The sequence below is a fragment of the Homarus americanus genome, unplaced genomic scaffold (genome assembly GCF_018991925.1).
Source record: "Homarus americanus isolate GMGI-L3 unplaced genomic scaffold, GMGI_Hamer_2.0 scaffold7626, whole genome shotgun sequence".
Taxonomy (NCBI): Eukaryota; Metazoa; Arthropoda; class Malacostraca; order Decapoda; family Nephropidae; genus Homarus; species Homarus americanus.
This window is the reverse complement of record NW_024718273.1, coordinates 12477543-12490516: the sequence shown is the minus strand read 5'-3', so window position 1 is coordinate 12490516 and position 12974 is coordinate 12477543. Positions and strand designations below refer to the sequence as shown.

General features: G+C 40.7%; 1 protein-coding gene across 1 annotated transcript in view; it reads left to right on the top strand.

The window, feature by feature from the left end:
* LOC121859413 (transient-receptor-potential-like protein) overlaps positions 1 to 12974 on the top strand; it is a 201793-nt gene that overhangs the window by 153156 nt on the left and 35663 nt on the right. Inside the window, exons 11-13 of the mRNA XM_042356208.1 lie at positions 1506 to 1666; positions 5397 to 5557; positions 6798 to 6951. Coding sequence (XP_042212142.1) covers positions 1506 to 1666; positions 5397 to 5557; positions 6798 to 6951 — 476 coding nt within the window. The remainder of the gene's footprint in view (positions 1 to 1505; positions 1667 to 5396; positions 5558 to 6797; positions 6952 to 12974) is intronic.

The following is a 12974-nucleotide window of genomic DNA, read 5'->3' as shown; positions in this document are numbered from 1 at the left end:
TTCACGCCGAAATCTAAATTTGTCTAATTTAAAACCATTGTTATGAGTTCGCTCCTGGTTGGATAGTTTGAGTACCTTTGTAATGTCCCCTTTGTTTAACCCTGACTTCCATTTATACACCTCTATCATGTCGCCCCTCACTCTACATCTCTCGAGGGAGTGCAAATTAAGATGCTTTAACCTGTCTCTGTACTTAAGGTTCCTAATGCCAGGGATTAGTCTTGTCATTCTCCTCTGAATTCTTTCCAAGGATTCTATATCCATTCTGTAATACGGTGACCAGAACTGAACTGCGTAATCCAGGTGAGGTCTCACAAGCTCTAGATATAATTTTAAGATGACCTCGCTAGTCTTGTAACTAACACTCCTTTGTATGAACCCAAGTACTTTATTAGCCTTGTTACGAGCAAAAACACATTGTTTACTTGGCTTAAGATTCCTACTTATCATTACTCCTAATTCTCTCTCGCAGTCGGATTCCACAATGGCATCGTTGTTCATCTGGTAACTGGTTTCCCTGTTTACATCTCCTATACTGAGTACTTTACATTTGTCCACATTGAATTTCATCTGCCATTTTTCCGACCATTCGAAAAATTTGTTTAGAACTTCCTGTAGTTTTGCAGAGTCCTCATCAGATTTAATTACACGTCCTATTTTAGTGTCATCAGCAAATTTACTTATGTTGCTGTCTATGCCGATATCTATGTCGTGTCTGCCTATTGGTATGGAACAATTTGTAACCCGCAATTTGGTATTCGACCGGTAACTCACGTGAGTCTAAGTTGATGCATGTTTCAGTGAATGCTATTATATCGATTTTTTCGGTACATACCAAGGCCCTAATATCATCCATTTTGTTTCTCATACTTCTACTGTTCGCGTAGTAGACATTTAAGTTAGTCGTGTTCTGAGTCCTCCCCTTACCGCATTTAGGTTTTAACTCCCTGTCTAATTTAGATTTCTCCTCATTCCTAACACTATTTCCCTGTAATCTTTCACTTTGTTTACCCGCTTCCACTGCAGTCTCCTCCACCCCCGTTCCCATATGTTCCCCTAGTAGTTTAAAGGCTTCGATATCCTTTGAACTGCCCTCTCGAGAGACCCAGCCAGGGTTGCCACCCCATCCCTAGACAGGTGCACCCCATCCCTAGCATAAAGGTCCCTTCTGCCATAGAAGTTGTCCCAGTTGTCAATGAATGGGACTGATATTGACTTGCAATATCTGTCAAGACGGCCGTTGACACCAACCGCCCTTGACAACCATTCACTGCCAACCCTCCTTCTAGGCAGGACAGCGCATATGATAGGGATCCCTCCCCTAGTCCTAATGCGATCTATAGCTGCCTTGAACTTATCAAGAAGCTCCTATACACTGATGCCCTCGACTGCCCTCCAAAAGATATTGGTGGCCCTTATACAGTGGTACAGGGTGCAACCACAAGACACATGTAATGCATGTCTTAAAATGAGCTATTTCACCACAAATGTGTTGGTTGTTGCAGGTGTGGGCGGAGTGCAAGCAGCTGTGGGAAGAGGGACTGACAGCTTACATCCGTCAGTGGTGGAACTGGCTGGACTTTATTATGCTGTCTCTTTACCTCTGCACCTTCAGCCTCCGAGCCGTCGCCTTCATCCAAATCACCACCAACAAGTACGGTCCCAGGTGAGACCCTCATGGTCCCAGGTGAGGTCTCCGTAGTCCCAAATGAGGTCTTCATGGTCCCAGGTAAGATCTTCATGGTCCTAGGTGAAATTCTCATGGTTCCAGGTAAGACCCCCCATGGTCCTAGGTGAAACCCTCATGGTCCCAGGTAAGACTTGTAGTCTCAGCTGACAACTCCGTGGTCCCAGGTGAAACACTCATGATCTCAGGTAATTCGTGTATTTCCAGTAAGACAGGTGTTATGTCTCGCCAGTAGAGAGACACGTGTGTTGAGTTTGGTACCAGATTAGACTGGTGTTAAAACTCTTATTTGATAATTCTGTTGCCCAGTACCGTAGTACTGTATACAGGTAGATGTTAGGTGAGGATCAACATATATATATATATATATATATATATATATATATATATATATATATATATATATATATATATATATATATATATATATAGATAAGATCACACAGGAAAAGGGAAACAATGGAGCACCTTAGCTTTCGTCTTTATTCAAGACATTTGCAGTTGCCTCTGAAGATGTCTTGAATAAAGACGAAAGCTAAGGTGCTCTATTGATTCCCTTTTTCCTGTGTGATTTTTTCTAGATTTATCTTTTCCAGGTCTTCATTGTGGATCTACATGAAATATATATATATATATATATATATATATATATATATATATATATATATATATATATATATATATATACAGGGTGTCCCATAAGTTTCCATACAACGTATCACCAACGCCATTACAAGCATAACTCCAGCTGTGCTTGAACGTGTTCTTCAGCAGTGGAGGACACGCATTGAAGAGTGTTTTCAACAGAATGGTAGTCATGTAGAGCATATTATATAAATAAAAATGGATTTTCATATAAAATTTATTTTTCCTATGTATGGAAATTTATGGGACACCCTGTATGTATGTATGTATGTATGTATGTATGTATGTATGTGTATGTATGTATGTATGTATGTATATATGTATATATATATATATATATATATATATATATATATATATATATATATATATATATATATATATATAATCAACGACCTCACCAGCCAGGACTCGAACCCTCGACCAGTAATGCATGGGACCAGAGAACGTTACCGACCATACCACAAGAGCAAGTGCTCTTGTGGTATGATCGGTAATGTTCCCTGGTCCTATGCAATAGGTGGAGGGTTCGAGTCCTGGCTGGTGAGGTCGTTGATTACATGTTCAAAGTCCGCGTGTTATATGGACTAAAAATGAAATATATATATATATATATATATATATATATATATATATATATATATATATATATATATATATATATATATATGTATGTGTGTGTGTGTGTGGGCAACCATTTAAATGTTAACTTGTCTTGGATATAATGCTATAATTCCCTAAATTCTGAGTCCATATAATTTTACTTACATTTTATATCATGCAATACTCCATCAAACATATATTTAGCTGTTCCTCATAATATTAAAATAAAATAAAATACAGATTACACTTCAATAAATTTGAAAAAAAACTTGAATAATCACATAAATAATTAGGAATGAAAATAATATTTTTTGCCACTCATCCCCAACCAAATCACACACACACACGCACACACACACACACACACACACACACACACACACACACACACACACACACACACACACACACACACACACACACACACACACACACACACACACACACACACACACTAGAGGGTCAAGACCTATCTGGCGCTGCTCTCAGCTGCCAGGCAAAGTGTTCGTCCTTACCCCAACTCCCTCCTTCAACCCCTCCTCCCCACTGGAATATCAGCAAGTTCTCGCCAGAAGTTACAATTTCATTTCGGAAAGGAGTGGAACCAGTGTTAAACAGTGCTTAAGCCAGTGAAAACAACGTTGAACAGTAACAACTGAGAGTCGTGGCCTAGTCCAAGGACTAAACACAGTATTTTGTCCTTGGCTTAGTCAACCTTCACACATTGAGGTCCCAGGTACCCAGTGATAACTGCCTATGAGACCCAAGAACAAGCAGCGGTGTGTTAATCCATCCACGATAAGAGGCCTGGGACCGATCGAGGGTTGGACCTCAGCACCTAACAGTACACCACTTGAGTGAGCAAGGTCCTGTGACATCAGGCCTCGTGGTGTCTCCATGACGCTACGACGTCACGTAGAGGAAGAGTTGCTACAACATCACGTGAGGTCCCTCATAACACCATCTGTGAGGGTATTTGTTGCACCACGTGAGGTCCTCATAACACCATCTGTGAGGGTATTTATTGCACCACGTGAGGTCCCTCATAACACCATCTATGAGGTATTTATTGCACCACGTGAGGTCCTCATAACACCATCTGTGAGGGTATTTATTGCACCACTTGAGGTCCCTCATAACACCATCTGTGAGGGTATTTATTGCACCACGTGAGGTCCATAATACCATCTATGAGGGTATTTATTGCACCACGTGAGGTCCCTCATAACACCATCTATGAGGTATTTATTGCACCACGTGAGGTCATTCATAACACTCTCTGTGAGGGTATTTATTGCACCACGTGAGGTCTTTCATAACACCCTCTGTGAGGGTATTTATTGCACCACATGTTTGTTGTTCAACACCTCAGTGCACATGATCTACGTGACCTCCACTGTAAACATTACATTGTATGTTCACTGAATGTTCCTTTATCTTTCTCTAATGAAAGCTTTTGTTAACCCCCCTATGTCAATGTATGAAATAAGTAATTTCTGTCCAATGTATATTTTCAGCCTTCGGGCTGTAGAACTTTTCAATAAATTGTTAATTATTGTTATTACACACACACACACACACACACACACACACACACACACACACACACACACACACACACACACACACACTGTCTCTTTGTGTGTGTGTGTGTGAAAAACTCCTCCACTTGTTAACTGTTATCCTCTTAGCGACACAACAGTCGTCACCCTCCCCTCTCCTGGCGCTGCCAGAACAACCTGCTCTCACCCTCGCTCCCCTCACCTGACGCTGTTACTACACCTTACCCCTCATACTCTCCTCTCACTTGTTGATGGTAGTACACCCTTCCTCTCACCTACTCTCTCATTCCCTCTCCTGACCACTCTCCTCTCACACTTTTCCCCCTCTTTCTCCCTTCCCTCACACCCCTTCCCAACACAATCCCTCCCCCCTCACCCCCTTCACCTCACAATCCCTCCCTCACACCTCAGACCCCACTCCTCACCCCTTTTCCCTCACAGTCCCCCCACCTACACTCTCACCCCATATACGTCCTTTCCTCATACTGCCTTCCCTCACTCCTCCTCACACATCCCTTGCCCCTTATAATGATTTTTCTCTCACATATTAAGTTTTTTCTCCAATCTTTCTCTCCTGTTTTCTCCCTTTTCCCTCATCTCTTCTTTATTTCCATTCTTATCTTTGTTTGCCTATTCCAGTCTTCAATTTTCTACATTTATAGTTTCTTTTTCCTCTCTCTTAACTCCTCTTTCTCTTCAATTCGTATTCTCTTAACCCATTCTTTCCCTTTCTCTTCCCTATTATCAACTTCATTAACATCAAATCACCACCCCACTGTCCTCACCGCTGTCTCCTACTGTTACATATATCCAAAGAATAAAAAAAAACACTCAACAGAAACCATTTCTATATACCCCTTGATCAAGTGCACCATTCTGACCGTTGTTGATATCCACAGAGAGGTCCCTCGCTCCCAGTGGCCAGCCAACGACCCGACACTTATAGCTGAAGGAGTGTTCGCTGTGGCCAATGTCTTCTCCTTCGCTAGGATTATTTACCTCTTCCAGACTAATCCTCACCTTGGCCCTCTCCAAATCTCCCTTGGCTGTATGATCATTGGTACGTAAGATGTAAACAGTTAGTAATTGTTTTTATGTTTAGAAAGTATTGTAATCTCTTCAGTCACAGTCGAGCAGGAAGGTCTCATTTTTTAGCCCCAGTTAGTTAATCCTATGATTATCAAAACCAGTGATTCCTATAATAACCAGATTGTTTCCTTAAATATTAACAGCCATTGACTTATTATTCATTTATAATCATATTGTCTTAATGATCCATTCACTGTATTACAAATTCATTATATATATTTTTTTTTTTCGGTGGGAATGGTTAGGTAAATTTAATGTATTTTGTCTTGATATATTTCACAAACGTTAACGTCAATACAGATGTGAATACGTTTTTTTTTTTCATACGTAAAATGATCTAATTAACATGACATTGGCTTCAGCTTGTATCTATGTGACGTCATTCGAACTCTGGATAATAAGCAGGCTTTATCAGACACTAAAGCCTGCATTAGACACGAGCCATAAGTATCGCACATTGTTCCTTACTCCGGTACACTGACGGTCAGGACTTCCTCTACCTGTTAGATTAAGAATACACTTCACGAATTATTAAAACCACGGCCTTTGGAAATAATGAAACGCCACCTAACAACCTGTCTGTGAAATTCTGAACCAGTAATTATGTGTCATTAATCTCTTGGTCATCAACTCCATGTGACAGTTTTTTTCTTTCTAAGTACATCTGAAGTGCATCATATTGTGTATGATCTTTTCAATGAAGGAACTCACATTTAAAGCTGAAGTACCTAATGAAACTTAGACAATAATTGATATGGTTCTCATGATATTGGATATATGAAAGTGTGGTAGTTTGTATGGGTCTATTTAATTATTACATTGAGCATTTATAAAGGATACATTTATCTACACTTGTAAGAGGGATTACATGTTCGAGCACCGTTTACTTATAAGAATATTATGTAGGTGACCTTGGCTACCCTGTCCGAGTGATGGGTTAAGAAAAGTATGTCTGTCATAAATGTTCAAGTAACTCTTGATAAAATCACACAGGGAAAAGGGAAACAATGGAGCACCTTAGCTTTCGTCTTTTTTTAAGTAGCGTAAAATGGGATAAAAATATTGGCCACACAGCACTGTAGAAACTCTTGTGGCATTCCATATATCGAGATCTAATATTGGGAAGTTGGAAGACACAACAGTTCAGGTGTCGTATTACTGTTGAATGTCTTACTCATATTTACTTTTGTTCTTCTCACTCTTGCTTCCAGATATTGCCAAGTTTCTATTTATCTTCTTCCTGGTGCTGACGAGCTTTGCTTGCGGCCTTAACCAGCTGTATTGGTACTACGACCCCCCCAGCACCACCTACACTGCTGCTGACGGGGACACCTCCTGCCACACGGGCTCCGACGCCTTCAACACGTGAGTCACACAAGATGACTGACTATTATCTTTTGGCAGCCACAGGGGGTAGTGAGTCATGCACGAGCGTTTGTAGAAGTCTTAATGTGGGACGTGGAGGAGCAGTTGTGGAGGTAGTCACGTGACACATATAATGGATGATGAAGGAGTGCATGTGGAGGTGTGGGTCATGAAGGACTGTATGTGGAGATGTGTTTCATTTGGGGTTGTGTGTTTGTGGATATGTGGATCACGACGGAGAGTGTAGTTAGGAATGTGTTCGGAGATGTGGGTTATTGAGGAGTGTCTGTATGTGGAATTGTGTTTCATGAAAGAGTGTTTGTGATGATGTGTGTGTGTGTGTGTGTGTGTGTGTGTGTGTGTGTGTGTGTGTGTGTGTGTGTGTGTGAAAATAAGGATCATGGAGGAAGTTTTCGCGGTGATATGGGTTATATAGTGCGTATTCACCTGTATTTGGGTGTGGGGAGAGAGGGAGATGTGACAGGGAGGTATAGGGGTGTGAGAGGAAGGTGTGACAGGGAGGTGTGACAGGGAGGTATGGGGGTGTGAGAGGGAGAGGTGACAGGAAGGTATGGGGGTATGAGAGGAAGGTGTGACAGGGAGGTGTGACAGGGAGGTATGGGGGTATGAGAGGAAGGTGTGACAGGGAGGTGTGACAGGGAGGTACGGGGATGTGCCATGGAGGATGGTTCAGGTCAACTCCACAAAGAGGCACACAACGATATATAACAGTACAAGAAGATGATGAAGATGAAAAAAATAAGTGAAGGGAACCTGTATTGTCGTAAGATTAGTTTGAAGTTTAAGAAGGAAATAAAAGAGAAATGTCTTCAGCGTAAGGAGAAAATTTTGAATAGAGAATGAAAAGAAAGACGGAAGAAGAAAAAAAGATTGACGAAGACTATTAGTTAATTAGAGATGGAGGGTAAAGGAAGGAAAGGAATAAAAGTAACTAGAAGAGGAAAGGGAGAGAGGGAGTCCTTGAATAGCTGAGTTGTTTATATGGAGGAGACAACACGGCTCACATATGCTAGATAGAGAAATATATTCCTGTGTATGTATGAAAAAAATATATATGTAGCACCTCAGTTCACCCAATGATCCACACTTACCTAGGGACCCTCTGTCATTCATTCAACTCATAAATTCTGTGATCCAATTATTTGATCCATCGTCCACTGAATTCACTTATATATTTTTTTTCTTACTAAAACTAATCTATTTTTTTTACACACTATTGTATTTGAAGTAATGTATCGCGGTTAATGGATATATTGGTACAGTCTTACCCAGAAGCTAGTTAACTCACCCAGCCAGCTAGTGCTACACTGCCTGCTTCAGATATATGAACTTGAGTCTGTTACTTCGAACCTTTAGATTCATTCGTATCGGTTTCATGTTCTGGTTGGTACTGAGACAGTTTCATACATCTGAAGCAGGCAGTGTAGCAATAGCTGGCTGGGTGAGACTGTACCCTGTGTTTCCCTTGCTTCATTAACCATATTGTTTGTGGTTCTCTCTGGTTCATTCATCTGGCCTGACTTGGTGTTACACATTTACTAATCCTTTAACGCTCAATCATTCATTAGGATTCATGGATCATTGACTCAGTGGTTCTCTGTGTGACTCATTTTTTACTTGTATTTTGAATCATGAATCCTGCTTTGTATTCTGAGGCAATATAATACTTTCTGTCCTGAACTCAAATTGATTCATATTGATCCATTGATTCATATTGATCCATTTTCCTTTATATTCTGTATATTGATTCTTTGCCACCTTCAATCCACACTAATCCTTATGAATGCTTTGATTCGGTGATTCATCTTAATCCACTTTGCTCAGTCATTATCCTCGCATTCTTCCTGTTCTCCTTATGCCTTTATCCATTTATCCTATCCATTTATTTTTTTTTGTTTCTTGTTATTCTCTTGTTAACTACTTTGATGCATTGTTCCTTTTGGCCCACTGATCCACGGAAATCCAACCATTTATTCTGATCAATTGATATACTTTAATCCATCTATTTCTTTTGATCCATATTCCCCGTAATCCAGTTATTTATTTTGATCCACCGACCCCCTTAATCCATCAATCTATTTTGATTCACATATTCCTCTTAATCCACCTACTGTATCTCTTTTGATCCACTGACCCCCTTTAATCCATCTATCTATTATGATCCACTGACCCCTCCCATAACCCATCTATCAATTTTGATCCACTGACCCCTCCCCGCCCATAATCCATCTATCTATTATGATCCACTGACCCCTCCCATAACCCATCTATCAATTTTGATCCTGACCTGACCAATCCATCTATCCTGATCCACTGACCCCCTTTAATCCATCTATCTATTATGATCCACTGACCCCTCCCATAACCCATCTATCAATTTTGATACACTGACCCCTCCCCGCCCATAATCCATCTATCTATTTTGATCCACTCATCCTTTTAATCTATCTATCCATTCTGATCCACTGATGGTAATATTTCTCATACAGTGACGGCGGGGAGTACAAGGGCGGCTTCAAGACGTGAGTCACATTTACTGGTGCCACCCTCCGCCTCACCCTTGTCTGTCCCCCTCACAGGTCGCACTTGAGGGTCGCTCTTAAAGGTCACCTTTTTACGTTTTCCTTAAAAAAAAAATAAAAAAATCATCGTCACAGGGTCGTCCTCACAGGGGCACTCGTATACACAACCCTTAAAGGTCTCACTTGATGGTCCCTCTATAAGGTCAGACTTTGGTATTGTCTCTAAAATTCAGACTCTTTAGTTATTTTTAAGGTTGTAGTTTTTATTCTACCCCCATAGAGGTCAGCCTTATTCCTAAACCTTAAAGGTCACACTTTATGACCACTAACTAGTTCAAATTTTAATATTCTCTTTTAAATATTTTCAAAAGTCTCTCCCTTCAGAATATTTCCCTTAAAGGTCTCTAAAGTCACTTATTCCACTCACCTTTATGAAGATACCTCTAAAGGTTGCACTTGAAGATCACTTTTGTAAGTCGATTGTTAAATGATCCCACGTAAGTTCTCTCTTAAAAGTATAACTAATCCCAACTCACGTCCAATATGTACTAATGAAACTAAAAAAAAAAATTGCCTGATATATTAATTATAAACATTACCTTAAAAAAGTTACCTTCGAGACCTATAGTACATCAAGGTGCCATATTCTCATATACTCAAAGTTCAACTACATAATTTGTTATCCTTGAGACTTATCAACTTCCTGTAAAGTCCTGACCTTATCCTGAGCGGCTCCCTCTAAATGGTCGCCTTTACGTGTTACCCTCAAAAGACACTCAGAAAAGCTCCCCCCCCCCCCCATAGGCTCACCGCTGATGTAGAGTGTTGCACCGCGCTTTTATTGTAGAGGTGTGAAAGATCAACTATAGGGGTCAGCAGCTTCAGTTAGGGGTCAGCTTCAGGTTGCTATCAGCTTCAGTTAGGGGTCAGCTTCAGGTAGGAATTAACCTCAAGTAGGGGTCAACTTCAGGTAGGAGTCAGCTTCAGGTAGGAGTTAGCTTTAGGTAGGGGTCAGCTTCAGGTAGGAGTCAGCTTCAGGTAGGAGTTAGCTTTAGGTAGGGGTCATTTTCAGGTAGGGTCATCTTCAGGAAGGAGTCAACTTCAGGTAGGCATCAGCTTCAGGTAGGGGTTAGCTTCTGGTGGGTCAGGGTGGGGTCAGCTTCAGGTATGGGTCAGAATTAGCCTCAAGTAGGGTCAGCTTCAAGTAGGAATCAGCTTCAGGTAGGAGTTAGCTTTAGGTGGGGTCAGCTTCAAGTAGTCAGCTTCAGGTAGGGGTCAGCTTCAGGTAGGAATCAGCTTCAGGTAGGAGTTAGCTTTAGGTTGGGGTCAGCTTCAAGTAGGGGTCAGCTTCAAGTAGGAATTAGCTTCAGGTAGGAGTTAACTTCAGGTAGTCAGCTTCAGGTAGGGGTTAGCTTCAGACAGGAGTCATTTTCAGGTAAGGGTCATCTTCAGGTAGGAGTCAACTTCAGGTAGGCATCAACTTCAGGTAGGGGTTAGCTTCAGGTAGGAGTTAGCTTCAGGTATGGGTCAGCTTCAGGTAAGGGTTAGCTTCAGGTATGGATTAGCTTCAGGTAGGGGTCAGCTTCAGGTAGGGGTCAGCTTCAAGTAAGAGTCAGCTTCAGGTAGGAGTTAGCTTCAGGTAGAAATCAACATAAATTCTGTTCGACGATTATGACAAAGCGACACAATGCCACAGTTCACACATAGACGTTACGAAAATAAAAATGTCTTGGCGAATCACCCTGCTAAGCTACTAGTCAGGTAACAGAGATGTGCTGGCACCTAAAGACTACTTATGCTAGACTCTTTCTCTTACCACAATGTTTACAATAATTATCATCCGTCAATTACTATAATGTACACAGTCATCGTAAAAAAACCCACCTACAATTACCTTTCCCATAACAAGCCAAAGGTCAGTAGGGTTTTATTGACACACATGTAAACGTAACTCCAAACGTGATGGTGGTGTTCTTTTTTGCCGGTAGAGTTAAATAACACAGTAAGTCAGAAGGCAGTCATAGTGTTCAGCTTTAGCCAGGGAACACATTCATCGAGGAGTCATCTACATTTAAAAAGATCTTGCCAATTTTGCTCAGTGTCCATGGCTGAATTTAAAGACTCAAGAGTTGTTAGTATAATGTTCAGTTCCTGTGTCACTGTCTCGGTGAATGGGAGATGAGAAAAGGGAAGTGTAAGTTTTTTCATAAACGATAATTTTGAAATTTATAGAGCGCCACAATAATCTCAAATTCTAGTGAATACCGAAAGTGAAGAAAAAAAGTATGGGAGAAAAATTATATAATTATAGTTTCCACAGGGATTCTCTTAGTCATATCTTAGCAGAGACAATGAACAGATGTTATAAGCAACATCACCACCGGACGTGACCCTCAGAGGGGCTGATCGACCCACCAACACACATCACTGTACACGTATAACCTCAGTTTATTAAATTTAATTATTTCATTCCATCTAAGTATTCAATTCGTTATGATTAACTGTGCTGCCTTGGTCACCCCCCCCCCCCTCACCCGCCCTCTATAGTTCTAGGTGAAAACGCACTAGTATATGTCGTGCTTAAACACCATAGTATACTCATTATATCCGTCCTGATGCTTTAATATAAATGTGTGAATATTGAGCTCAGTGTTGCTGGTGTGAGGATGGTTGTCAACTGTTTATACTCTGGCTCTATCTGGTACAGCAGGAGTGTCGTGTACCCCTCAGGGCGACACCAGGTCATGTCAGGTACCTGTTATATAATTTATTTCTTCAATCACTAAAAAACACACTGTTTTCATCGCAAAGTCTAATTTAATAACAAACGTGAGCTGTTATCAGAGTTATATGAAACCTCGATACTTAACCAATAATTTGTAACTCCCAAAGTGTTATTGAAATTAAAGATTCTGTTGTATTTTAAACTTGTTTGGAAAATTAAAGTCAGTCTTGATGAGAGATGAGCATTTTATTCTCTTTTAACATCCAAGTTTGATATATTCATTATTTAGCTTCAGTGAATGGTAAAAAGGCAGATTTTTTTTAGACAATTCAGTAGCACATAAGAATGAGGAGCTGGGGAGGGGAGGCTGTGGCACGTCGACACATCTTCATCTATTACTCCTCCTCCTCCTGTGCTGTGATTAAGAGTGTTAACAAAGTACACAGGTAATAAGTATCTCGTATCTGACACTCCCAGAATGATCTTAGCTCAGTCTGTGCCCCCTCTGACCTACTGGAGTTTGTTGTCACTTATCACTGATAAGAATAATCTCATGCGATGACGAATGTTTTATTTAGTGCTTTTGTGTTTTCTTTGTTGCTCTGAATAATTCTAGGTATAATTATCATCTATGACACTTTTGCACTTTGTACCTAAATACCTACTCTTACAGGGAGAAGCCAAAATGCAGTTGGACCTTCGTGTCAGGGGGATAACAACAAGACACTTTTAACGCCTTCTGAAGTGTCTTCTCT